General features: G+C 40.8%; 1 protein-coding gene across 2 annotated transcripts in view; it reads left to right on the forward strand.

Moving 5' to 3' along the window:
- Positions 1-26,523, forward strand: part of LETM1 (leucine zipper and EF-hand containing transmembrane protein 1) — a 32,528-nt gene that overhangs the window by 1,783 nt on the left and 4,222 nt on the right. The window contains exons 2-13 of one of the 2 annotated variants that reach the window (XM_065660911.1): positions 4,766-4,823; positions 7,502-7,958; positions 12,458-12,601; positions 13,580-13,717; positions 17,337-17,540; positions 18,502-18,621; positions 19,222-19,353; positions 19,920-20,099; positions 21,125-21,280; positions 22,730-22,864; positions 23,428-23,618; positions 25,556-25,712. In XM_065660911.1, coding sequence (XP_065516983.1) covers positions 4,766-4,823; positions 7,502-7,958; positions 12,458-12,601; positions 13,580-13,717; positions 17,337-17,540; positions 18,502-18,621; positions 19,222-19,353; positions 19,920-20,099; positions 21,125-21,280; positions 22,730-22,864; positions 23,428-23,618; positions 25,556-25,712 — 2,072 coding nt within the window. The remainder of the gene's footprint in view (positions 1-4,765; positions 4,824-7,501; positions 7,959-12,457; positions 12,602-13,579; positions 13,718-17,336; positions 17,541-18,501; positions 18,622-19,221; positions 19,354-19,919; positions 20,100-21,124; positions 21,281-22,729; positions 22,865-23,427; positions 23,619-25,555; positions 25,713-26,523) is intronic. The other variant, XM_065660916.1, reaches the window with a different exon arrangement.

Raw genomic sequence — 26,523 nt, forward strand, 5'->3', positions numbered from 1 at the left:
CTTCTGTCTGTCTGTATTATCCTAGAAACAAGGAGTATGGACTTTGCTCCTTTCTGAAGAAAGTATAGATTTTGTTTCAGGGCTGGCTCGTTCTTAGGTACATGGTTAGAACAGGCACTGCAAAGCATAGAATAGAATAGTTAGGGTTGGAAAGGACCTCAAGATCATCTAATTCCAACCCCCTGCCATGGACAGGGACATCTCACACTAAACCATCCCACACAAGGCTTCATCCAACCTGGCCTTGAACACCGCCAGGGATGGAGCATTCACAGCTTCCGTGGGCAACCCATTCCAGTGCCTCACCACCCTAACAGGAAAGAATTTCCTCCTTATATCCAATCTAATCCTCCCCTGTTTAAGTTTGAACCCGTTACCCCTTGTCCTGTCACTACAGTCCCTGACGAAGAGTCCCTCCCCAGCATCCCTATAGGCCCCCTTCAGGTACTGGAAGGCTGCTATGAGGTCTCCACGCAGCCTTCTCTTCTCCAGGCTGAACAGCCCCAACTTCCTCAGCCTGTCTTCATACGGGAGGTGCTCCAGTCCCCTGATCATCCTCGTGGCCCTCCTCTGGACTTGTTCCAGCAGTTCTGTGCCCTTTTTATGTTGAGGACACCAGAACTGCACCCAATACTCCAGGTGAGGTCTCACAAGAGCAGAGTAGAGGGGCAGGATCACCTCCTTTGACCTGCTGGTCACGCTCCTTTTAATGCAGCCCAGGATACGGTTGGCTTTCTGGGCTGCGAGCGCACACTGAAGCCGGCTCATGTTCATTTTCTCATCGACCAGCACCCCCAAGTCCTTCTCTGCAGGGCCGCTCTGAATCTCTTCTTTGCCCATCCTGTAGCTGTGCCTGGGATTGCTCCGACCCAGGTGTAGGACCTTGCACTTGTCATGGTTGGACTTCATAAGGTTGGCATCAGCCCACCTCACAAGCGTGTCAAGGTCCCTCTGGATGGCATCCCTTCCCTCCAGTGTATCAACCGGACCACACAGCTTGGTGTCATAAAGAGCTCTTGTTGGCAGGAAGCTGAAACTGACAATTATTCTGCAGATTCTTTTGGTGACATGCTGTTTCTGTGTGCCTGCTCACACTCTGAATGGCTGTGTAACAACAGGGGTTTGAGTCAGAGTGTTTTCTTGTGGTGACTTTGGAATTCTGTTCTTTGGCCCCTTCCTTGAAATTAAAGAGTCTGGTTGGAGAAGAAAACTAAAAGAAGTGAAGTGACAGTGTCTTTGTTACGGAGTTCTGTCTAAAAACTTCAAGCCAGTTTTGATCCCCAGATCACCCTCTTTGTTCCAGGGACACCTGTCCATAGCAGGTAATGTTCCCTACTAGTGGGGCTCGTTTTTGGCACACAGGTTTTCTATGCTTCCTGGGACTCGGGTGAGAGGAACAGATTCTCATGCTGCAACTTATCTCTCAAGTTTGAGTTCTTCTCTGCTTTACTCAGCTGTTCCTAAAGCCAGACATATCCTGCTGAGATGGGAAGCCTCTTAGGTCAAGCAATTCAGCCGCTGGTCTTTCTGTAAATATTGGAGAGTATCCCTTCACAAATTCATGAGGCTTGATTTTTGAGCAAGGAAGAGGCAGTTTTATCCTTGACTCTGCTTGCAGTGGCAGTGAGTACCTGTTAGAGTTGGATATAAGTAGACGTGGGTAAGTCCTTTTCCTATGGCACTGTCAAGCCAAAGCTTTTCCTGTAATGGCATTATAGCGCACTTAGTGTGGAACATCCCTTGATTTTTTAAATTCTTTAATAAGTTCACTTACTCTCCCCCACTTTTCTGTACCTTCTGGTTGCCCCACCTGATTTTGCAGCCATCTGTTTTCCTCTAATAATTAGGATATTTTGTTGGAGAAGGCTTTCAGTGACCAGCGTTGAGTGCTGTGTTTTCTCAGATACAGTTGTCTGATTCAGGTTCTATCATAGGCTTTGTCTTTGATAGTAGAAAAGCTGACCACTAACCTGTAAAATGACATTTCTATCCTGCTGTCTCTTTGGACTCACCAGAAATAGTAGGTTCCACATGGGAGGAAGAAGCCATAGTGTGTCTACTCCATCCAGCCTTCCATTTTTGTTTTGTTAACAGTGAATTCTGAACAGGTTGACCAAAAAGAGCCAATGCATTTAGAGTCTTGCTTGTGTGATCTTCCTTTGTGCTGTCCAGCAGTCTTTCTGCACTTGGTAGCTATTGAGTTGTTGCAGCTAGTTATTCATGGCCCACGGCAGGGGGGTTGGAACAAGATGATCTTGAGGTCTTTTCCAACCCTCACTATTTTATGATTCTGATACAAGATTATTATTATTATAAGTTGCTTTAGGGAGATTGGTTCTTTTATGAGGGTCTTGGGGATGGGTTTTAGTGATTGTAGATGGCATAAAGCCACTAGGAAGCATTTTATGCATCTTGTGGTACTTCCATGGTGTTGGATGTTTGTAAGGCTTTCAAGCATGGCCCTTTATTGAAGCATGTGAACTGACTTAATTTATCATTTGATTGTCTCCACAGTTTTATTTCCAGACTAGATGCTGCTTGTCTTTGTACATGGATGGAGGATGCCCATGTAGAGATGTCATTCCTCCTTGAGGACTTTTATTAAAATTCATTTTGAGGAACATAGTTCCTTTCATAGTCTTCAGTTCTGTCTCTTGCCCTTCAGGACCATTTTATATCCTTTGCAGACAGATGCAGGGGCAGAGCTATTTTTACCAGGTGCTAATCAAAATGGACAGCAATACATTGAAGTGGTTGTGGTTCCACCTCCAGTGAGGCATGATTAGGTTCCTTTTCGTGTTTTATTTGTTCTCTTGCTGTAAAGAAAACCAAACATTTCATCCTAGACGCTTGGCAAGTGCTCTATTTGGATGGTGTAATTCTGTCTTGTCATGGAGCCATTAAAAAAATTACATGTGCTTTCAGTGAAGTTATTTTGCAATATAGTTGTTTATCTGAGGGACTTAAAAACCTGTCTTCAGGCAGCAGTTCAAGTGCAGGCAGTGTCCTCGTGACCACACACTGTTCAGCCGTATGTATGGACAGTTTGCTTTAATGCTGATGGAGATGTCAACTGCCTTACAGAATTGCTTCCCTCCTGTTGTCACTTTCTCTATCCCATGAATTGGGATTACAGATTGAGAGAAATAGAAGAACAAGGCTTGTGCTTTGACTTTTGGGTGAGGTATTTGGCCTTCAGTACTTGGTTATTGTCAAAGCAAGAATAATTTCAGTCTTGGTTGTTTGTGATGTACAGTCATCCAAAGTGTGAAGGTGCTCAGAAGCAGTGCACCATAAGGTAGCTGCTGTTAAGAAGCATCTTTTTTGTGCTTTTGGTAGAGGCATTCCTAAAACAGAAAGTCACAGAAGGTAACGGCAGGGGCTGGAAGAATAAAGAACTACCTGCTGTAGGAGATCAGGTTCAAGACTATCTAAGGAAACTGAAGGTGCGCAAGTCTGGGATGTGGTGAGATGCATCCATAGGTCCTGAGGGAATTGGGAGATGAAGCTACCAAGCCATTATCTATCATATTTGAGAAGCAAAGGCAGTCCAGTGTAGTTCCTGCTGATTGGAAAAGGGGAAACATAACCCTCATTTTTGAAAAGGGGAAAAAGGAAGACCTGGAGAATTACAGTGTCGCCTCCATGCCTGGCAAGATCATGAAGCAGATCCTTCTGGAGACTGTGCTAAGGCACATGGAAAATAAGGAGGTGATTTGTGAAAGCCAGCATGGCTTCACTAAGGCAAATTGTGCCTGACATTTAGTGGCCTCCTGTGGCAGGGTTACAGCATTGGTGGATAAGGGAAGAGTGGCTGATGTCATCTACCTGGACTTGTGCAAGATATGTGAGACCATCCTACATAACATCCTTGTCTCTAACTTGGAGAGACATGGATTTGATGGATGGACCACTCAGTGGATAAAGAATTGGCTGGATGCTCACACTCAAAGAGTTGTGGTCAACGGCTCAGTGTCCGTATGGAGATCAGTGTTGAGTGACTTTGGGTACTGGTTGACAAGAAGCTCAACATGACCCAGCAGTGTGTACGTACAGCCCAGAAACCAACTGAGTCCTGGGCTGCATCAAAAGAAGTGTGACCAGCAGGTCAAAGGAGGGGGTTCTCCCCCTCTACTCTGCTTCTGTGAGACACCACTTGCAGTACTGCATTCAGCTCTGGGGTTGCCAGCGTATGAATGCCGTGGACTTGCTGGAGCAAGTCCAGAGGAGGTCACAAAGATGCTGTGAGGGCTGGAGCACCTCTGCTGTGAAGACAGGATGAGAGTTGGGGTTGTTCAGCCTGGAGAATACAAGGCTCTTGGAAGAACTTCTGATAGCCTTCTAGTACCTAAAAGGGCTGACAAGAAATCCAAATAGGGAGTTTTGACAAGGGCTTGTAGGGACAGGACAAGGGGGAATGGCTTTAAGATGACAGAGGGGAGACTGAGATTAGATACAAGGAAGAAGTTCTTCCCTGTGAGGGTGCTGAGGCGCTGGCACAGGGTGCCCAGAGAAGCTGTGGCTGCCCCATCCATGGCAGTGTTCAAGGCCAGGTTGGACGGGGCTTGGAGCAATCTGCTGTAGTGGAAGTTGTCCCTGCCCGTGGCAGGGGTTGGAACTGAATGAGCTTTAAGGTCCCTTCCAGCCCAAACCATTCTAGGATTCTAAGTCTGTCTTTTGCATCGTATATTTGTGTACAATTCACTACATGGATAAATGTCTTCCTGAATTTCTGAATTACTGCTAATTATTGGTATTTTTCTAGGTAACTTGGGAGATCGGGCATGTCTCAGCTGCACGTCCCTGAGGCTGGCGAACAATATGTGAGTAAAGATGATTTTTTCCTAAACTCCAAACTCTACAAAGCTCTCAGTTAGTTATAAAGCTCTCAGAGAATGTGGGATTAAGTCTTCTAGACAAAGTGTGAAAATATTAGCTTCAGCTTGTGTTAGTGACAGATCAAAGGCAGTCTGAATATCATGCTCTTCACCTGCTTGGGTATGTGTGGGAGAGAGTGAGATCTTCATTCCTTTCACCCACTTCCTCCCTTTTTGTTTCGCCTGTGATGTGACAGCAATAGAATATTAATCTTGTTCTTGAGTGATTCCAGGTGACCCTACAGGATGCCATGGGCATACCTCCTCAGTGGAGTTCCAAAGAGTAAACATCAGTCACAGCTAGTTTGAAGAACATAATTAACAGTTAGGAACGTAGACTGTTTGAGTTGTATCTTCATTACACCAAAGTAGTTTGCTGTATGGTACAGCGTTGGGTGAGTCTCTTGTAGGAGATGGTGTCCTCCTCTGAAAACAAATCCTGCCTCTGTGTGCTGTTGATGGAACTTAAGGAGTTGGATGTTGGTGGGATCCATTCCCTGTTCCTGCCTTGGCTCACAGTGCATATTTGCGGATACAAATTTTCTAACGCCTTTCCTTGGGATGTGAAAATATGTATTCTGTAGTTTATTTACAGTCTAACTGCTCAGGAAACAGTGACTGTTCTCAATTTCCTAGGTTTCCATTTTGACATAAGGATGTGTCTCTAGACAAAACCCTCCAACATGAAACAAAGTAATTATTTTTTAGTCATGTTAGTTCTGTATCATTTACTGTATAATGAGTTATGAGAGGGTTTTTAATCCATAAAGTGTTTTCAATCTCTGTTTGCTTTTTAGTAGATTACTATATGAAGCCTCTCTGTTGGACAATTAGAAACTTGTGGTTTGAAGTCTGTTATATCAGCAGCAGGATATAGGGAAATAAATTCTTGTTATTTTGAGAATTTGGTTGGGTTTTTTATCAAAAGCTGCTGATGTTCCTGCTCAAAATAAAGCAGACTGGTGTATATACCTCATGTGACACAGTTGTATCATCAGAGTCCCTTGATTTTGCAAGTGCTGAGGACAGTTTGGTATAGAAGTTCTGTGTCTGAGTAGTTAAAGTCTGTTCAGAGAGGCACATTTCCTGTGAAGGTCTGTTTCCCTGCAGCCTCGGAACCAGTTCTGCAGGCAGAGCTCCCTTCCTCTCTGTGTGCAGAACAATGTACTTGTATGCAAGTGGAACTTGGTCTGTAGGCCTGGAGCTCTGCTTTTGGGAAATGGCTTAAGAGTCAGAATGGATTAATTTGTGCAAGTGTTTTAATCTGGGTTTGAATATGGACTTTATGTTCTTTAAGGAACTGTGATTTTCATTAGTTAATATCTGTGCATGTGTGCAGGTTTCCAGGTAAGCAGGAAGATTCAATGATCAGATGACTACGTTTCAGCAGTTGTCTGACATTGAATGGTCAGATGATTAAACTTTTAGTTTAACCTAGAAAATAATGTCTTTAAAAAGTAATAATTCAATAATTTTTTTATACAAAGCTGTCTTTAGCATTAAATAGCCAAACCCATTAAAATCATTTAGACCTTGTTGGTTGTGTGTGGTAATGAAGTTTAAAAAGTGCTGGCTGAAAATAGAATTGAGTGAAGCTAATACTTGTGAGTGTTCAATAAGCTATTTGTTTCCTTACAGTGTGACTCGGAGCTGTAGAGCCACTTGCGCTTATTTTCAGTTCCTTGACTGAAGGCAGGTTTTGGTTTGGTAGAGCTCCATGAAGAAACACCTCATCGTTTCTGTCCTGTAGGCAGCCCGATACTGGCATTTCAGTTTGTGGGACACCTAATGGAACTCTTTTATATTAAATATTTTAGTTACTGTTACAATCCTACTTGCATATAATAAGTAGTTCTCGGTGTATAATGAGGGTTTGGGGTGTTTGAACAGTGCTTCCCTGCTAACCTCAGTTTACATTTAATTAAAGAACAACATTCTGACTACGGTAAAAGAGCGTTGTTCTGTGTGCCCCAGCTCAGTAGCATGATGGAATCTTAGGCAAAAGTTATTGTTGTAGAAGGAAAACCAGGCACATGGAAATAGTAAAAGAGGAACTCTAATGAAATCTGATTTCTCTGATAGTAAATACCTTTCTGTACCTCAGCACCTATCCCAGGTCTACAAGTTCTATTTTTTGCTCAGGTGTTTTGCTCAAGCATGAGAAGTAATAAAAGGGGCTTTCTTACTATGGATTTACAGACGTATATTCAAATGTGGCTTTCTAAAAGGAAAGCATTTCTGGTTGCTACTCTTTATTGGAGTAAGATAAGCTACCTTGTCAAAGCTGTTCAATGGAAAATTCCCTACATAGAATCATAGAATGATTTGAGTTGGAAAGGACCTTAAGATCATCCAGTTCCACCCCCCTGCAATGGGCAGGGGGGACTCCTTACCCTAGACCATGTCTCCCAAGGCTCTGTCACGAAGTAAAGCTAAGTCTTTTCAGGGCATAGACATTGATCTTCAGAGTCACAGGTTGAGGTTTTTTTTTTTTTTCCTCAAACATGCAGTAGATATTTCTCAAATGATGCATTTTATAAACGCATACATTTCTATAATTGCACAAATACGTAGAAATAGGTTATGATCTGTTGCTAATCCTTGAATGCTTTTTTCTTTTGAAGGACTGTACACTTCAAATACTGCACTAGTGTCCCTCCTGTTTACGCATACTCCAAAAAAGATCGCTACTGTTGTTGGACTAAAGGATCTGAACAAACACACTTTGCTCTTAGGAGCTCTTCTGGCTCATGGACACCCCTAGCAACCATGGGTATTTTAGGTCCCCAGTATCTTCCAGTTAGGTGGTGGCATTCTTCATGTCCCCTTCGAGATGACTCCATAGTTGAAAAGTCACTGAAGTCCTTAAAGGACAAAAACAAGAAGTTGGAAGAAGGAGGTCCTGTATATAGTCCAGCAGAAGTGGAAGTTGTGAAAAAATCTCTTGGACAGAGGATTGTGGATGAACTGAAGCACTACTACCATGGTTTTCGATTACTGTGGATTGACACAAAAATAGCTGCAAGGATGCTCTGGAGAATACTTCATGGAAACACTTTGTCTCGTCGAGAACGGAGACAGGTACTGAATAAATACCAATTTTGTTTGAGTATCCTTTGAAATTGCTCCATTTTATTGGAGCTGAGTTGGTTCTTTTTGTTGTCATCTGTTCCTAGAATTAAAATTGCTAGGTGCATTTTCCCTCTTCCTCCCTGTGGACACTAAAAACTTTGGATATGATTCCAAAACATTTTACTCCTGTTCCCCATTACTGAAGATAAGTTGGGTATTTTCTGGTTGGAATAGCAGAGGATTCTTCTGCCATGTGGACAGCAGCTGTGGTTTGTTCTCGAGTTCCCATCCATGTGCTACATGTGTGTACATGGTCGCTTTCTCTGCTTTTTTTCTCCAGCTGGAAGAAGAGAGGGAAACCACTTTTAGTAAAGGTTGGATTTGTGCCAGTTCTGTTGTAGGTGTTTGGGGTTTTTAACAGAAGAATATCTGCAGCTTGAAATGCATGATGGATAATCAGACATTAGTAGTGTCTCAAAAATAGATTCATGAGGTAATTTTAGTCCAAAAATGATAATTTGAGGAAAGCTTCAATTTATACTTTTGTTTTTCTTCATGGCATATAGCTGAAACTGTAAAAATGCAACTGGCAGTTTTAAAGAAAAGGGAAGAGAGGATGAAGATGAGATCTGGAGTGCAGAATGAGAGTAAATGAGGATGGCATGCACTTCAATAGTAATTTCAGTTTGTGGAAGAAGTAAATATGCTTATTCAACTAGAGTTAAAAGATTGGGGTATTTAAAAACATTCAGTGTCAGCTCTTCTATATGGAAAGACCACAAAATAATAAGCTGTTTTAAAACTGGTGTAGTTAAACATGATAACTTAATAGTTCTCATTTTACTGTTTTTAAAGGCAAGATGTTTAAGCAGTTTATATAGATAAAATATTCCAGTGCTGGAAATGTGGGAGAGTGAAAAGTGTATGTGCTTTGACAGTGGCTCTCTGCAGTTTGTGCACTGGACAAACAATGTGTTAGGTTGCCTTCAACATTTTTTGTTAAATAGAAATAGGAATATTTTTCTCATTGTTTTAATAATCTACTGATGGTGCATAGCTGAGCATTTTAATGTATAATTAAAAATCACATCTTAATGCAGCATGCAGGAAAGTATTTTCTCCTATATTTGCAAGGTTAGCCAAATAACAAGAATGAAATGCACATGTAGCAGTGTTCACCTGTGATTACATTTGGTCTCTTTCTACAACTGAGTTGTGGTATTGGTTCTCAGCATCTTCATGTTGTTTATTTTTGCACTTTTCCTTCTGCTGGTCCAAGAGTATGCTTGGCAGCTGGTCAGCTGAAACATTGCTCAGCAGTAAATATAACAGTCTGTGCTGACGTATGAGGGGGATTATGTAGTGCCAAGAAAGAGTAACTGAGGATAGGGGTGAATGAGGACTGCAGGACTTCTTGAAGTAGCGGTTCTGGCTTGTGCTGGCTTATTGAGAGCTTTGGGAAACTTGGAAAACTGAGTGAGACAAATTAACTCATGGTTGAAAACAGGATCAGAAATCCTCCAGAGAGCAAGATTGGAACCACTGGTTTTCCTGCCTGTTTCATGTTCACTGAGCCATACTTCTCAGGAATTACATAAACACCAGTAAAATATGAATATCATGGAAATACTTCTGCTGAAAGATCAGGACTGTGTTCTAGAAGGCATGAATTAGAAGTAATGCATTATCTTTGGACACACATACATACATTATTCCATCAGTAGATGGATTAAATCATTTGCTTGCTCTTTAGTTTTGTCATCCAGTGATGACAGAGCTGTCATATGTTTATGTGATGGTCTGGAATTTGGCCTTCCTGAGTTCTCTTTTTTTGTGCAATTTCGGTATCAATTCCCTTCTTGAAAATAAAATTGAGTTATATCATGCAGGTATAAATCAGTGTTTACGTTGATGTAGCCTGTCTCTTAATCTAATAGTGTGGTGTATTTGTGTGCAGTACAGTGTAGATGTTGAGGAATTAGCTTTAAGAACTCCGGTGATGTTATTTTTTCTATCCAAGTTTCATGTTTTCTTTCTGTGTAGGTAGAGAATGTCCTGTCTCTTGAATGGCTTAGAACCCAAGGTCACTGACAAGCAGACCAACCTAGAACAGAATAAAACCCTTTACATGTGCTTTTTTAAAACCTTATTTCAGCACAGCTCATACTTTATCAGTTCAGCCTTCAATTGGAATATACTGCCTAAATTGAAGAAGTCTTAAAACTTTGATGCCAGGTTAGCTTGCAAAAGTTGCTTCTGAATTTAAATGTGTATATATATTTGAAGTACGTACTGCTTTAAATATACTAAAGTGCATATGAACTGACATGCTGGAGAAACCTTATCTTCACACAGACTGACAAAGGAGTTATTTCTGCCTGCCCTTTATTTCCTCTTTGGAGGCAATAATGGAAAGATATCTAAGTCATCTAACCACATTAACAAGCAATTGCAGCATGGCTAATACAAGAGAGCTAGTGCTTATGTAAACCAAAAGTTAGCTCCAAAATCCAGCTTTTACGATTGCTGGTAGGGTTTGGCTTCAGCAGGATCACATACCTACGCTTGGGAGAGAAGGCATGGAAAAGTACAACATGCAAAATATGATACTGGCGGTTAAAACTAATTGCTGTAGTGCTGCCTCCCACAGCAGGGTGGTTCAGGACATGGCAGGGAGATGGCAGTCACTGTGGAGTTTGTGGCAAGTACATCAGCTTTACAAACTCTGCAGCCCTGCAGGGGTGGGAAGAGTGGAATACAAGAACTGTAGCAGCAGGTACAGAGTAGTCACAAGTTTTTCATGCTGTGCTGCCAGATAATGTGTGTGTAATCATGCACCATTGTATTAGGTTCCTGTGCAAGGCTGTTTTCCTCGAAATAGCAGAGGGTGCAGCTTCATGATTTATGGAAGATGATCCAGGACTGTGCTGCTGCAGAAAGGCCAGTCCTGCTTGGTGCTTAAGTTTTCCAACACCCTAGCTTTTGGTTTGTATTGATCTTCTTTTGCTTGTTTGTGTAGTGTGGACCTATATATGGGTTAGTTTTAGTTGAATCAGTAGTGTACCTTCACACTGTGACTGGCAGTGCATGTTCATGACTCTACATACATTGTCTCAGGTTAGCATTAGGTTAGCTTAATCCAGTTGTGAAACTGCTTTCCAGGATGTGGATTTTGCCCTGTACGAATACTTTCATGTCCTGTCTAAAAATAGGTACTGGCTAGAAATACGAACTTTGTGCTCCCCTCTGTAGAAATTTTTTAGAAAAATGGACTTGTTCTGACTTTAAATTTTCTTCCAAACTTACATCTGTTTGAACTCCTTAGTAGTCATTTATCTTCTATGGTTGGAATGAATGGAAGTATCTCTGTGCCTGTAAACCATGGACCAAAGCATCCCTTCTGGAAAACTGACTTTTTTTATATACAAAGCAAAATGTCCAACTTTGTATCTGTGGAGTTTGTACATTCCTCAAACAGTACATAGGATTTTGGCTGGTTTTATGCTAAGGAAGCAACGGTTGAAGTTTTACTGGCTTTGTGTTCTAGCAAAGCCACCCTAGCCACATGCAAATGGTTGTTGCTGCTGTTCGCCTGGATTGGCCTGAGAAAGGGATGGAGAGGGAAACATGCATTTACTTCTGTAATAGCATTTATGCTGCCAGTCATAGCTGTGTTTAGCAAATGATGATGTTGAACAGCAGCGCTCTGGCAGTAGTGTGCTGTAGTGTACATCTGACCTTCAGTCTGATTTAGGAACTGACAATATTCCCCATAAGCTGTTATTTGCTTTGAAAGATGAGGCAGAGTCAAACGAAATCTGTACTCCCCAATATAAACCAAGTTATTAAGCTTCCAGTGAGTACTGGAAGATTTGATTATAGCCTTATACATACATTTGTGGGTGTATAGAAATCAAAAGGGCAGTATTTATTTTATGCGCTAAGGATTCAGTAACTAATGCACTGGCCTGTTTCAGAGGATTACTGCTCTAGAAAAGCAGTGATTTAAAAATAAAAGAATCTACCAAGCTGGGCTCATTACCCTGGATTTAAATGTACATTACAATTGTTAGGAGGCAGAGGGGGAGGGATATTTCATTTTATTCTTGATTACTTAGTCCACAGTAGCTCATGCATGTAAGAAGTGGTGGAGCACAAATAAAGATGAATAAAAGAAGTTAAGCAGCTTTAACAACAACAAATGACCACCTCCTGTTTTCAGGTGCTTTTAAGAGGTTTAAATGGGATACTTGTTCAGTAATCCTATTGAGACACAGCCAGGCTTTAGAAATACTTTCTATAGTGTTGAAAACTGGTGAAATTCTGGCACTCAGCAGTATAGAGCAACACTAAAACCTGACTTTGTCACATCTTTTTTTCATTACTTTGAATTTCCATTGTAGCAAATACATAGAGTGTAAGTGATAACTTGGATGATCATATCAGGTATTTTTATATAAATATTTAGATTTTGCTTACTAATACATGTATCTTCCTTTTTCTTCCAGTTTCTTCGAATATGTGCCGACCTGTTCCGCTTGGTCCCTTTCCTAGTTTTTCTCGTGGTTCCATTCATGGAATTTTTGCTTCCAGTAGCTCTTAAGTTGTTCCCTAATATGCTTCCCTCTACATTTGAGACAAAGTCTAAAAAGGTAAGCAGGTATGAATTTAGACTCCAGTAGTATGGTTTGGGAAAAATAGACCTTTCCCTAGTAAAGAAAGAAATGAGAAAAATTCTGTAAGTTAGATTTTTCTTCTGTATTAGGGGGATGCTTTTGTTTTCTTTATGTTGTTTTGATGATCTTGCTGTTAACGTAACAACAAGCCAGTGCGATCCTGGTTTACCTGTTTGTATGTGCAGGTGCTTAGGTATCCAAGCTGTAAGCTTCTCTTGGTTTTTTGCTCTCCTCATCTCCCTTTTCTGTGACTCTTACAAAGCAGAAATGAAGCTATGGAACTTCGGGTTTTTTTACTTTGTATTAAAATAGGCAGATTTTGTTTTAATATTTGAGTCCTTGATGCAAACTTTTTGTCTGTGTACTTAATATTTAAAATAGCTTCTCATGCATTGCTTTGTTTAAATTGTATTTCTTTTAGTTAGTTAGAGCTTTGTAAAGACACAACAAAAAACCCCCAAAAGTTCTCACTTTCAGAGCACACAAGACTTGCATGAGGTTTGTAGTGGGATCCCAGTCAGTCACAGATCTGATCCATTATGACTGTATACTTGGATCTAAGTAGCCATTCATTTCTAGTTCTGGGATGAATTCCTGAGGTGTATTGTAGTGTTTGTGTGCTGGATGCCAGAGCTGGGAATTACCCAAACCAGTTGGTTAGTTTATATCTTTTTGTTATTAATTCAGTGGGTGCATGTTGGTTTTAGCAGGTGAGGCCACTTGTGCTAACGCTTCTGTTGTTACTGCATCCCATGTTTCATGGAGCTTTGAGCTGCTCAGCCTGTTTTTCAATATGAGTTGGGGGTCTTTTGGTAAGAGCAAACATCCTGTTGTGCTGTGTGTGTTAGAGTAGGAGCTCAGGAGTGCTCCACATGATTTGTTTGAGGGCAGAAACGGTATTTAGTGCACTTACGTCTGGAAAGAACTTTTAAAACCAAACATTTTCTTTTACAGGAGGAAAGATTGAAGAAGGAATTGAGAGTAAAGCTTGAATTGGCTAAATTCCTTCAAGACACCATTGAAGAGATGGCCTTAAAAAATAAAGCAGCAAAAGGAAATGTTGCGAAAGATTTTTCAACGTTCTTTCAAAAGGTAAAACTTCTTAAAAATGTATTTTCTTTTCCTACCAAGAAAACAGCTTGGTCTTGTGGCCTGTGGTAATCATCAGATAGCTTTATTCCATGGGATTTGAAGAACCAGGATGTAATACTTCTTTAGGATAGTTTCCTTCTTTGCAAGTAATACTTCAGCGTGCTGAAGTTTTACTGCTCTTAACTTTGGTGTTCTAGCTGGTAGTTTCACTCTTTCCTTCTAGGTGCAGTATATTTCTGCTTATTCACTTCTTGTTCTCTTACTTTGTTAATAAGCTAATTCTAAGGTAGAAAATATGCACTCAGTGGTTAGTCATGTAGTTTTTCACCTCTTTTTTGAACACTGGGTGTAAAAAGTGGAACAAAGGAGTTCTTTCCTGATTAACTGATTAAAACTTAGTGGGGGAAAAGTAAAAGGTTTTTGTCAAATTTAATTCTGCTTATAAAGCCATTTTTTTTAAATGCGCAGTTGCTGTAATGCTGAAATCCTTTGGGATGCTGACTAGAACCTGGTATAATCTGGGGTTTTCATAGAACGCAAGTGCTGTGTTTGGTGCAGAATTTTTCTATTCACAAGCAATTGCTGACACAGAAAGTGAATGTCAGCCCTGAGGAGAAGGACTTGGGGGCTTCAGCTGATGAAAAGCTGAACGTGACCTGTCAGTGTGCTGGGCTGAAAGCCGTGTGCTGGGCTGCATCAAAAGAAGTGTGACCAGCAGACAGAAGGAGGCGATTCTTCCCCTCTACTCTGCTCTCACAAGACCCCACCTGTAGGACTGTGTTCCGCTCTGGGGCCCCCAACACAAGAGGGGCTGGACCAGCTTAAGTGAGTTCAGAGAAGGATATGAAGATGCTGTGAAAGCTGAAGCAGCTCTGCTCTGGAGATAGGCTGAGAGAGCTGAGCAGGTTCAGCCTGAGAAAATAAGGCTCTGGGGAGAGCTTAGAGCAGCTTCCAGTGCCTGAAGGGGCCTGCAGGAAATCCAGAGAGGGCATATAGGGTCAGGACAAGGGGGAATGGCTTAAAACTGGAAGAGGGTAGATTTAGATTACATATTAGGAAGAAATTCTATATTGTGAGGGTGCTGAGGCGCTGGCACAGGTTGCCCAGAGAAGCTGTGGCTGCCCCATCCCTGGCAGGGTTCAAGGCCAGGCTGGACGGGACTTGGCACAGTCTGGTCTAGTGGAAGGTATCCCTGCCCATCGCTGGAGTTTGGAACTGGATGAGCTTTAAGGTCCCTTCCAACCCAACCATTTAATATTCTATATCTGCCTCCTACTTTGGTCTTTAGGTTTGACTGTGTTTCTTTTCATTAAGCTGTAGGTAATGGTAAGGTATTCCTGGAGAGATGAAAGGTATCTTCTTAAATCTTCTCAGGATTGGATTTATTTCAGTCTGCTCATGCTTCTGATTTCCCTGCATTGTGGGCCTGCTGAATAGGGATGATTTAGTTAACAGCCATGACCAGGTGCTTTGCTGACAGTGAGAGTGTAGTCCCCTCCTTTGGACAGAGTATGTATTTGCACAGAAAAAGGCACATAAGCCAGGGGATTTCCAGACTTGAATTTTCTAAGTTCTATCAGCTAGCTGGGGCTTTTCCTGCTTGGCAGAGCTGAGAACAGAGTTTTAAAGGGTGGGGTAATAAGGTCATGTCAACAGCAGATAATGATATTGGCAGGTTCTGGCAGTCAGTATGTGCTTGCAAGGTCCATGTACTTTGAAGCTTCTGTGTCTTCATCTGTTTCTGTTCTTTTTCAGCTGCAGGAAATTTTAATTGGCTAGTGATAGCAGTAAGCAGCTGAAGCACTGACTGCAGAGGCTGGGAGCATGCCACAGCCGTGCTTCACGTTCGGAACATTGCATTTTGTTCTGAAAGAACTGCTACTGAAAATTGACATTTGGCTGTTAATTTCTATGGAAAGAAGTGATGTCTCGCTCCACGTTTGCTGGAGGAAGGCCTGAGTTCCTCTGACTAAAAAGAAGTTTCAAGTGTGTGGGTGTGCTTTTTACAACTATGTATTTCTCATTCATCGAAACAAACTTTATTGACCTCATTTCACTGTACTAGCTAATGTCAGAGGCAGAAGAAGCTTAAATGTTTCCCACCTTTTTGCTATTCTTCTATACCTGCTTCTGCAGAAATATTTGATGCTGCAAGAACCATTGATAGTTCTTTGTATTGGTTCTCATTGATGGCTTAGCCTGTTTGCTAAGTTTCTTTGTTGCTTTGTAGCTAGTGATGTACTAGAAACTTTCTGTTTGTAATCTCAAGAAACATACACTTGTCTCTGCCAAAATTCAGTTTTAAACAAGGAAGAAAATACTTTCCATGTTTTTGAAGTTCTGGTTTTGGCTCTTGTAGCGAAGGAGCTGGTGAAGTGCAACAGGGCCTTTGACCTTTCTTTCTCTGATTTGGTTTTTTTGCTACACAGGTATCATGGAGGTTTACACTCATTCAGTCTTGTCTTCCAAATAGTTACCTTTTCCTGTACTCAGTAGAGTTGGGGAGTGAAACAGGTAGACAAGATAAATAAGACTGTATAGGTAATGTTAGATTTTCAGACTCTATCACTTAGCTTATATTTTCTTTATAGGGCTTTAAAGAAGGAAGAGGGCTTGGGGAAAGTGTGGGGGGATTGATATCTTCGTACTTCAAAGATTGAAGGGGTTAAGTGACTGGAAGTACTTCATTGTTAAGTTCTATAGTTTCTGGATTTGGTAATATCACTAATAAGCACTTGATGGCACACTTAAAATAGGAAGAAATCAACATTTATACAGGTGATCTGATGAGACCAAGGAATGACCTTTTTTTCTACTTTGAGCAGTTATTTCTGCTTCTAGTATTTGAATTTAGTTAACTGTGAAGTGTCATTGGCAACACACAACTTAAAAGCTTAACTTTGAGTTCGTACAAGCAGTTTCATAGACCTTCCATCAAGAAGGATGTGTAGAGTCCTTCCCAAATAGTGTTTTATACTTTGGAGTAACTTCAACTACAAGTGCATTTGCACTGGGGTGCTACAGAACAGTGAGGAACTGAAAGCAAAACAGTATTGCAACAAACGTGGTTTTGGAGAGGAGGTAGGTAAGTGTCCAGATCTGTGCTCCATAGGGACACCAGCATTGCAGAATTCTAGCCTTTGGATGTAATTCTCACTTTATCTTCACAGGGCGTTGCTTTTTATGTGCTTTTGTGATTAGTGAGTTTGTGACCAAAAAGAGTACTTGCCAGCGAGACTTCTGTAGCAACTGTTTATTCACTCACATATTATTTTTAAGGTATCTCATGTTAGCAGCGACTCAGAGACCTGCTCATCAGTATACAGATACATCTAACTTCTGTTAGTTTAATCTTAGTTCCCAGCCACACTGGATAATATACTTATCAATGACATCAATAGTTTTGCCTTTTATAATATGTAAGTATATTTATATATAATATATATATAAATATATGTTATAAAATTTCTTCCATGTCTTCCTTGTGTCCTGTTTCCTATCCCCAAATTGATGCAACGTACTTGACAAATGAGTTGAATATCTTTATTCTTTATTCACAATAATGCCAACAACATCATTTGCTTTGACAAGCTTTGTGTGTGCTTGTTTTTTCTTACAGATCAGGGAAACTGGTGAACGACCCAGTAATGAGGAGATCTTAAGGTTCTCAAAGCTGTTTGAAGATGAGTTGACTTTGGACAATCTAACCAGGCCTCAGTTGGTGGCACTTTGTAAATTGCTGGAACTTCAATCAATTGGGACAAACAACTTTCTCCGCTTCCAACTGACTATGAGGTTGAGAAGCATAAAAGCAGATGACAAAGTGAGTCATTCTAAAGAGGCACTGCTTAATAATTTTGTTGCCTAAGAGTAACGAGTGTGTGTGGATATACATGTCTCTTTCTAGGAAATTTCCTTTTTTGTCTCAGTTGCCGTATTTTTGAGCTAACTTGGAATAGAAAAGCTTGAAGAGCTTAAAATCAGAAGTAAATTCGGAAAGAAAAAGGTGACCTTTTTTTAATCTGCCATTAATTACAATGAAAGTAATTATGTTACAAAGAAAAACGTTTCTCTGAAAAGATAATTTGTAAGGGAGCTGTTAGAAATACTGACTTAGAGATTGACATCACCTTTATGTAGCTTGTTAAGACTACAGTATGATGTTTGAGCAAGTTGGATGTTGGAGCTGTTGGAGTACATCCGGAGAAGGCCACCAGGATGATTGGGGGCTGGAGCCCCTCCCATATGAAGACATGCTGAGAAAGTTGGGGTGTTCAGCCTGGAGAAGAGAAGGCTGCGTGGAGACCTCATAGCAGCCTTCCAGTGTCTGAAGGGGGCCTATAAGGATGCTGGGGAGGGACTCTTCATCAGGGACTGTAGTGATAGGACAAGGGGTAATGGGTTAAAACTTAAACAGGGGAAGTTTAGATTGGATATAAGGAAGAAGTTCTTTTCTGTAGGGGTGATAAGGCACTGGAATGGTTTGCCCAGAGAAGTGGTAAATGCTCCATCGCTGGCGGTGTTCAAGGCCAGGTTGGGTGAAGCCTTGTGTGTGATGGTTTAGTGTGAGGTGTCCCTGCCCATGGCAGGGGGATTGGAACTGTGGATGATCTTAAGGTCTTTTCCGTCCCAACCCATTCTGTGATTTTATGTTCACCGTTTAAAAAGTGGAGGCTATTTTGTGTTACCACAGCAGCCTCTAGTGGCCGTTGTAAAAACATGGACTCTGGATGTTCACTGATGGTTCTTCTTACATGTTAAAGTTTACTTCATTCTTTGTGCAGCTTATTGCTGAAGAGGGGGTTGACAGTCTGACTGTTAAAGAACTGCAGGCAGCTTGTCGTGCGCGAGGTATGAGAGCTCTTGGTGTGACGCAAGAGCGTCTCAAGGAACAGCTTAAACAGGTATGTTTTTGTAAGACTGGATATACAATCTAACTTCAGTTGCTAGCTTTGATTTTTGTGATGATTCTGAGAATTCTTTTTGCTTCTGTTCTCATTAAAGGCTTGGCTAAAACAGTTTTTAGTAAGCTTTGTCATTTGTACTGTGTAAGTAAGTAGTAGCAGGGGGCTTTTGACTGGGCCATGATGTTCTGATCATGCGAATAGATACTTAGACTTCAACATATCCAAAATATGTTGGCAGTTTTGGCAGGTTTTGTTAATTATTTGTATTACCCTGTAAGGACTTTTCTCCAAGTAGATCAGTTCTTTTGTCGTTTGGTGTTGTCTGCTTTAGAGGAAGATGCATGTAAAACAAAACACTTTTTTGAATATTCATTCAGTACTTTTTGAAATACTTCTTTAGGCAAAATACTTCATGTATTTAAATGCAATTACTGCAATTCTTAACTGTTTAGAGCCTGTAGTTCTGGTGTCAGGATACTAACTGATACATAGTGGGAAAGAAAAAAGTATTTACTACTTTGTGTGTGCTTTATTTGAGCCGTAAAGAAATAAAAACATCCAAAAATTGAAGACTTGTTTTGTGTATTGCATTTATAGTGGTTAGATCTCCACCTGAACCAGGAAATTCCTACTTCGTTGCTGATTTTATCCAGAGCCATGTATCTTCCTGATACCCTTTCTCCAGCTGATCAGCTCAAAACAACACTTCAGACACTACCAGAGAGTGCTGTAAGTATTAACATGCGTGGTCTGTAACCAGCTTTCAGTGTCTTTGCTGAAAATCCATTCAGAGAAGTAGATGCTCTTCTTGGTTCCTGTCTTTTTGTTGAAAGCTGAAACATGGGTTTGTTTATTTGAGCGATTTTTGAACACAGAAGTTGGCTTATATGTGGAGGATTTTGAGAATAAAGCAAATAAAGGCAGTATTTGATTGCATGACTGTAGACAGTCATAGCATAAAAAGATTTAGCATACACTTTTTACTGGCATAAACAATTTATGCTCTGGGCAATATAAAGACATTAGTACATGAAAATATTGATGATGTTGTGTAGAGAGAAATGATCTGAGTAGATAATTGGTAGGCTTGAGAGAAAGAGAATGAAGAACATAAATGATTTCAGGGTAGAAAGCTCTTTTTTCAAAGAAATAGGGTAACTTTGGGGGGTCATTAGCTGTATTCATTAGCATACCTGCACTACCTATCTCAGTAACGATATATAAACTTCTTACATAATGTTGACATACACGTATATACACACATATAGACTTTAATAGACTTCTTCTATTTTTAGGCCAGAGAGGCTCAAGTCAAAGTGGCAGAAGTTGAAGGTGAAAAAGTAGATAACAAAGCACGTCTGGAAGCAACGCTTCAGGAGGAGGAAGCCATCAGAAAAGAAAATGAAGAAAAAGAGATGGAAAGATTGTCTGAAGCTGTAGAGAAAGCCAAAGAAACGCTTCAAGTTGCAGCTGTGGTAAGTTCTGCCCTAGACTATTGAGAAATGTATGTCAGTGATACAAAAACTTGTATATTATGAGTTACTGCCTCTGTTCTGGGTGTTACCTGCATGAAACTGGACTTTAAATCCACATATGAAAGGTGTGGGAGAATATTAAAATAGATTGTGACCAAGAAGGGTTCACTGTGGAACAAAAGATTATCTCAGTCTTACATATGTTGGATTTCTCTTTCCTCTTTATTAGAGTAATAGAAGCCTTTTATTCCTCTAGGAAAGATGGTGGGGTTTTTTGTTTATTTCCTCCACTTCAGATGTTCTTATCTTTGGCTTTCCCTTCCTATTTGACACTAACCTGGTAATGTCATTGTATAGTAGCTGACTGTAAAAGCTGCTGGCCTGCTTTACTAGCGAATTAAGCCTCAGGACCTCACAGGCACAGTTCATTAAGTGGGTATTTTAATGTGAAACCACTCAATGTAGATAGGCTGAGAAAGTTGGGGCTGTTCAGCCTGTAGAAGGCTGCATGGAGACCTCATAGCAGCCTTCCAGTGTCTGAAGGGGGCCTATAAGAATGCTGGAGAGGCACTCTTCACTGGGGACTGTAGTGACAGGACAGGGGGTAATGGGTTAAAACTTCAACAGGGAAGTTTAGATTGGATATAAGGAAGAAGTTCTTTACTGTAAGGGTGGTCAAGCACTGGAACGGGTTGCCCAGGGAAATGGTGAATGCTTCATCCCTGGCAGTGTTCAAGGCCAGGTTGGACAGTGCCTTGTGTGGGATGGTTTAGTGTGAGGTGTCCCTGCCCATGGCAGGGGGGTTGGAACTAGATGATCTTAAGGTTCTTTTGAACCCTAACTATTTTATGATTCTATGATTCTATGAATATGTTACATATTCATAGAATCATACATATTCTCATGAAAGTACTCCCGTCTACTTTGGCAACTGTTCCTATTTTGAGAAGTTGTTCTTTACTGATGCTAATACAGATAATGTTATCTTTATTTTAATTAAAACTTCATGGGTCTTTCAAATTCAGAAAGATGTGGAATTAGCAGCAGATTTTGAAGCAGCTACTCTGCAAGTTCAGAAAACTCAGATAGCTGTGGATACTGAACAAGAACTGGCAAAGGCAGAGATGGTGATGCACGCAGAGACACTGAAAGATACAGCACCAGTGTTGGAAGGCATTAAGGTAATCTGGATAAATGTACTTTTTCATACTTCTTAATGTAAAGAATCAAAACATCCCTGTAAGAGCTGTGGTAAGTTGCTTTCGGTTTTAATCCTCTGTCACTGAAAGCCAGGTAATGAGTAGATTGCAAATTCTTAACCACCAGTACAGAAATTGAAGTCAGCACAAAACATCTCTTGGTGTCTCCTTTATCTTTCTGTGTTACTGAAAATAATATGCCTATCTGGGGGACATTTGTACTGGCTGTAGATGTAATAAATCTGTCTGTGTTTAATCTGTGTATAGTTAACACTCCTGATACTGTCTCCCGTAACATCTTCATAGATGAGCTTAGGAAATGTGTGTTAGATGAATAGAGAGTGAGGTGGATCCAAAACTGGCTGAATGGCAGAGTTCAGAGGGTCATGATCAGAGAGTATAATCAAGTTGGAGGCCTGTAGTCACTGGTGCTCCCCAGGGATAGATACTGGGTCCAGTCTTACACAACTTGTTTACCAGTGACCTGGACAAAGGGCTGGAGTGTCCCCTCAGCAGGTTTGCTGATATGAGGCTGGGGGTAATGGCTGATAAACCTGGAGAAGGTGCTGCCATTCAGCTGGACCTCAATAGGCAGGAGAATTGGGCAGAGAAACCTAATGAAGTTCAACGAGGGCAAGTGTAGACTACTGCACCTGGGGAGGAAGAACCCCAAGTACCAGTGCAGGTTGGAGATGACCTGCTGGAGAGCAGTTCAGCTAAGAAGGACCTGGGAGTATTGGTGGATGACAAGTTGACTGTGAGCCAGCAGTGTGCCCTTGTGACCAGGAGGGACAACAGTATCCTGGGGTGTACTGGGAGGAGTGTGGCAGCAGTTGAGGGAGATGATCCTCCCCCTGTACTCAACCCTTGTGAAGCCATGTCTGAAGTCCTGTGTCCAGTTCTGGGCTCCTCAGTACAAGAAAGACAGGGAGCTATGGAGAGGGTCCAGCAGAGGACCACAAGGATGATCAGAGGTCTGGAGCATTGCTCTTATGAGGAGAGATTGTGGGAGCTGGGTCTTTTTAGCCTGGAGAAGAGGAAACAGAGAGGGAATCTCATGAACGCATATAAATATCTCCAAGACGGGTGCCAGGAGGATGGTGCCAGAGTCTTTTCAGTGGGTGCCCAGCTACAGGATGAGGAGCAATGGCCATAAACTAAAACACAAGAAGTTTCACCTCAACATGAGGAAGAACCTCTTTACATTGAGAGTGATAGACCACTGGAAAAGGCTGCCCAGGGGGGTTGTGGAATCTGCCTCTCTGGAGACATTCAAAACCCACCTGGACATGTACCTGTGTAACGGGCTCTGGGTGGCCCTGCCTTGGCAGGGGGTTGGACGATGATCTCCAGAGGTCCCTTCCAACCCTAGTGATTCTGTGAAAATCACCAATGTGTCTTTCACTAATTTGTATGTATTTTCTGTTACAGGGTGAGGAAATCACTAAGGAAGAGATTGACATGCTGAATGATGCTTGCGCCAAGCTGCAGGAACAGAAAAAATCATTAACAAAGGAAAAAGAGGAGCTTGAGGAATTGAAGGGCGATATCCAGGAATACAGTGAGGTGAAGAACGGGGCGTGGAAGTTCTTTTTTTGTTATTTCTGTTCATGTTTAGCTTTAGCATAAATGATTTACAAATTTAAAGATGATCTTGCTTGGATATCTGTGAGCCTGTAGTTAGTAGCTGAGTGAATGAACTTTGTATGGGACAGTGCAGAACCTCATTTGTATAACATGTTTAAAGCCTAGTTAAAGTAATTTGAATAGTTCCCACCAGATGAGAATCCTGTTCTTGCTTGTATTCCCAGGGTGGCTAGGCTTAACAGGTGCTGCATGCTGCAGTTCTGTCTTGTCAAACATAGATATCAGTATTACAGGTACTCAAGTTAAGTAAGATGAATCTTACCCAACCTTAAGAAAGAGGTGGAAAATAACATATAAGGGGTACATGAAAAAGGCAGCATTGTTAAAAGTCATTGTTCTAATTCCAGTTTGGCTTTATAGGTCTATACATTTGCATTTCATTTATGAATAGGTCCTGTCTTGAAATTCTAGTCAAAGTCAGTAGGGTCTGTTGAGAATTTACCCTGACAGAAGTGTTTCTCTCTCCTGACCATTTCTTTTAGGATTTACAAGAGATAAAAGAGCTCTCTAAAACTGGCCAGGAAGAGGCAGTGGAAGAGTCAAAGGCAAGCAAGAGATTGACCAAGAGGGTGAACAGAATGATTGGTCAGATAGACAAAATTATCAATGAATTAGAGACAGCTCAAAAGACGGTGGATGTACGGCTGCAAGGTGCTGATGGTCCTCCTGCTGGGTAAGTGACTTGAGAGCACTGAATGTGTCTCTAACTGTTCATTCTTGGTTTTGTCAGATGTGTGACTAGAAGAGAATTAGCGAGTGAGTTGTTGTTTAGAATGTTAATTTATTTTAGAAATAAAATTAACAAAATTGTGGTGTAGATTTTCTCTCTTCTAAGGTATGTTAAATACGGTTGAAATGAAGAAGGAAAGGAGCAGGTGTCATGCCCCAGATGCCAGTCCTGAGGGGTTCTAAATGTCAAAGTGTTGATGAGTACCTTACTATCCTGTTCACACCTCTAGTCTTAATGGTGGTGCAGGTGAAATCATATCTTTAGTCATGCTCCTCACTCAGTAGGTTTGCCCTGTGTGATGGATTGAAAAGGCACACAACAGTGTGGTAAGCACGTTCATGTTTGTTCTTTAGCAGTGAAGGTGACAGTGGCAAAAACTATTGCCATAAAGTCTGTTCTGTATCTGGAGAGAAATAAAGGAATAGGTCTAATTGAAGGAAAGAGATAATTTTACATTGTCTCTTTCTGACAATTTGCTTTATTTCAACTTTAATACACTTGCAGCTTTATGAAGAGAGATCTTGAGTGATAGCTTCATTGCAAAACGCGTTTATCAACATTTAATGTTACTGGAGAGCCTTTCAGGCAGTCATGTTGAAGGGTCATATGTTGCATCTTACAGGCACTGAAATATTTAAACACTGTGACTGTAATTCTCAGAGTTTGTGCTTATGAGTGCTATATTCATCTAGTTTACGCTTGCACCATTTTGTGTGATTTCTTAGGAGAGCTTCCCAGCTCCCACAGAGCATTCCTAAACAGGAAATATGGATTCTGCTTTTGGTGCTTTTAAACTTTGGGGTGTTTTTCAGTCTCCAGAGCAAATGGTCTTTTGTTTCAAATGTTAAGACTAAGGCAGTCATATGAATGGTGCTGCAGGGAAGTTTTGATCAAAACTGTCCAAGTTTGTGAATTTAAAATACAATATAAAATCTGCTTGTACTGCCTGTAATTATACTTTATGTAATGGATGGGTTTGTGGGTATTTTTTTTAGGTGATTGTGGATGACTGAAGATTATTAGTTTAAAGATTGCTTAGTTATTGAAGGCTTGGTTTTTAAATTTGAAGCTAGTGCATCACCAAGCCATCGAGAGCCATAGAAACAACACAAGTCCAGAACATTTAGTGGCAGCTTGAGAAATGCTCCTGGTGTAAAAGTCAGTCTGTGCCCAAAGGTTAGGGCCCAGTATGGAGCCCTTTTGTTTTGTATTTACTGGATGCACTGTCTACTGCATTTCAGCTTGAGCTGTGCTGGAAGATGGTTCTTCAAATTGACAAAACTACATAGGCAAGCAGAGGCTTTAGGTTGCAGAAGACAGACAGTTTTAGCTTCATGAGATCAATAAGCAGACAGTGGAAATGTCTGAAATATGCTATTCACAATGTCAGGTTTAGTCCTTTCTTCTAAAAAGACTATTCCTTGATACGAGCAAATGAAGTCTATAAAACAAAAGAGCTGAATTGCTGAAGCAATAAGTTCTCAGCTTTTGTTTTCCTGTGACTTGCATTTATTTTTTGTAGGCCAGCCTCTCTCAATCTAGAAGGATGGCAGGTGCATGGCACTGCACCTTTGTTAGATGGGGCAGGGGGCTGAAAAGACATTGGATGCACAGAAACTGTGCTAAACTTAATTTCACGTGACTACTGAATGCCTTTATTTGTGCGATAAAGCTTGAGGAAACCAAAAGCATGAGATTTGCTGGTAAGCTAAAGATTCATTGGAAATCTGTTTGCTGTTCAGTAACTCATTTTTGCTATTTTGCATTGTATTCAGGATTCTAAAGAAATAATGTTTTTACTAATCACCTGCAGTGTAGTGACTTTCAGTACTGTTTTTTGTCAACTTCACTCCTTTGGAGTAACTGCTTGCCATGTACAGACTGTGCTTGCTCTACAGGGAGAATCTCGTCAGTATTGCCGAGCTAATTAATGTGATGAAACAAATTCAGAAGATTCCAGAGGAGAAGCTGACCAGGATTGCAGAGACACTAGATGAAAACAAGGATGGCAAAATCGATATCAATAATGTTGTTAAGGTAAGTCTGTGGACTACTTAAAGAAAATCAGGCTAGCCATCCTTCAGATGTTATACCTGTTTTGACTGAAATTCATATTGCTGTCTTTGGCATGAGTGATGCCAATGAGGTTTTTGGTAATGTGCTGCAAATAGATCTTATAATGCATAGCAGCATCTTCAGAATTTATATGGCTATTTGGTGGGAGAGGCAGAGGGAACGAATAATCTTTATGCTTTGTGTGTTACCCATGTTATCTTTAAAGCTGTAGGTTTTCCTGTATGCCTATGTCAAGTTCTGTAAAATATGGTAATTTTGAATCAGAGGGAGGATGGGAAGGAGCCTTAGAAGAACTACTTTAGGAATATCACTATTAGCCACAGTCTTGACGTCGGTTATCCTTTAGGATGGCTGTGAATGACTTCTGTTCTTTGCATGATTTGTTCTGTTTTCTTACTTTGCAGAACATTCTTAGGTTTTCTTTGCATTTCTCCTTCATTTTGTTGTTTCTTTTTTTAGAGATGCCCTAAAACTTACGTCCTTGAAAATAATTTTCCTATTCAGTACAGAAATAGCACTTAAACTATGGCCAGCTAGAAAATACAGTATCAACCTTTTGAAACGCAATTTTCCTTTCTGCTGAAGGTGTCCCAGTGGTGATTATCTTCTCTGTTGCTCTAAACAGCCATTGTATGTTTAGCAACATAGGTACTACTCAATTCTGCATATAATGCAGAATAATTGTAGGAACTTGAAGAGCTTTGTCAAGAATACATTTGTACAAAAAGCTTTATAAAGGAATTTGGAATCACCTACTAAGTTCTAGATCATT

This window comes from Lathamus discolor, chromosome 1 (assembly GCF_037157495.1).
Source record: "Lathamus discolor isolate bLatDis1 chromosome 1, bLatDis1.hap1, whole genome shotgun sequence".
In the NCBI taxonomy this organism is placed as follows: Eukaryota; Metazoa; Chordata; class Aves; order Psittaciformes; family Psittacidae; genus Lathamus; species Lathamus discolor.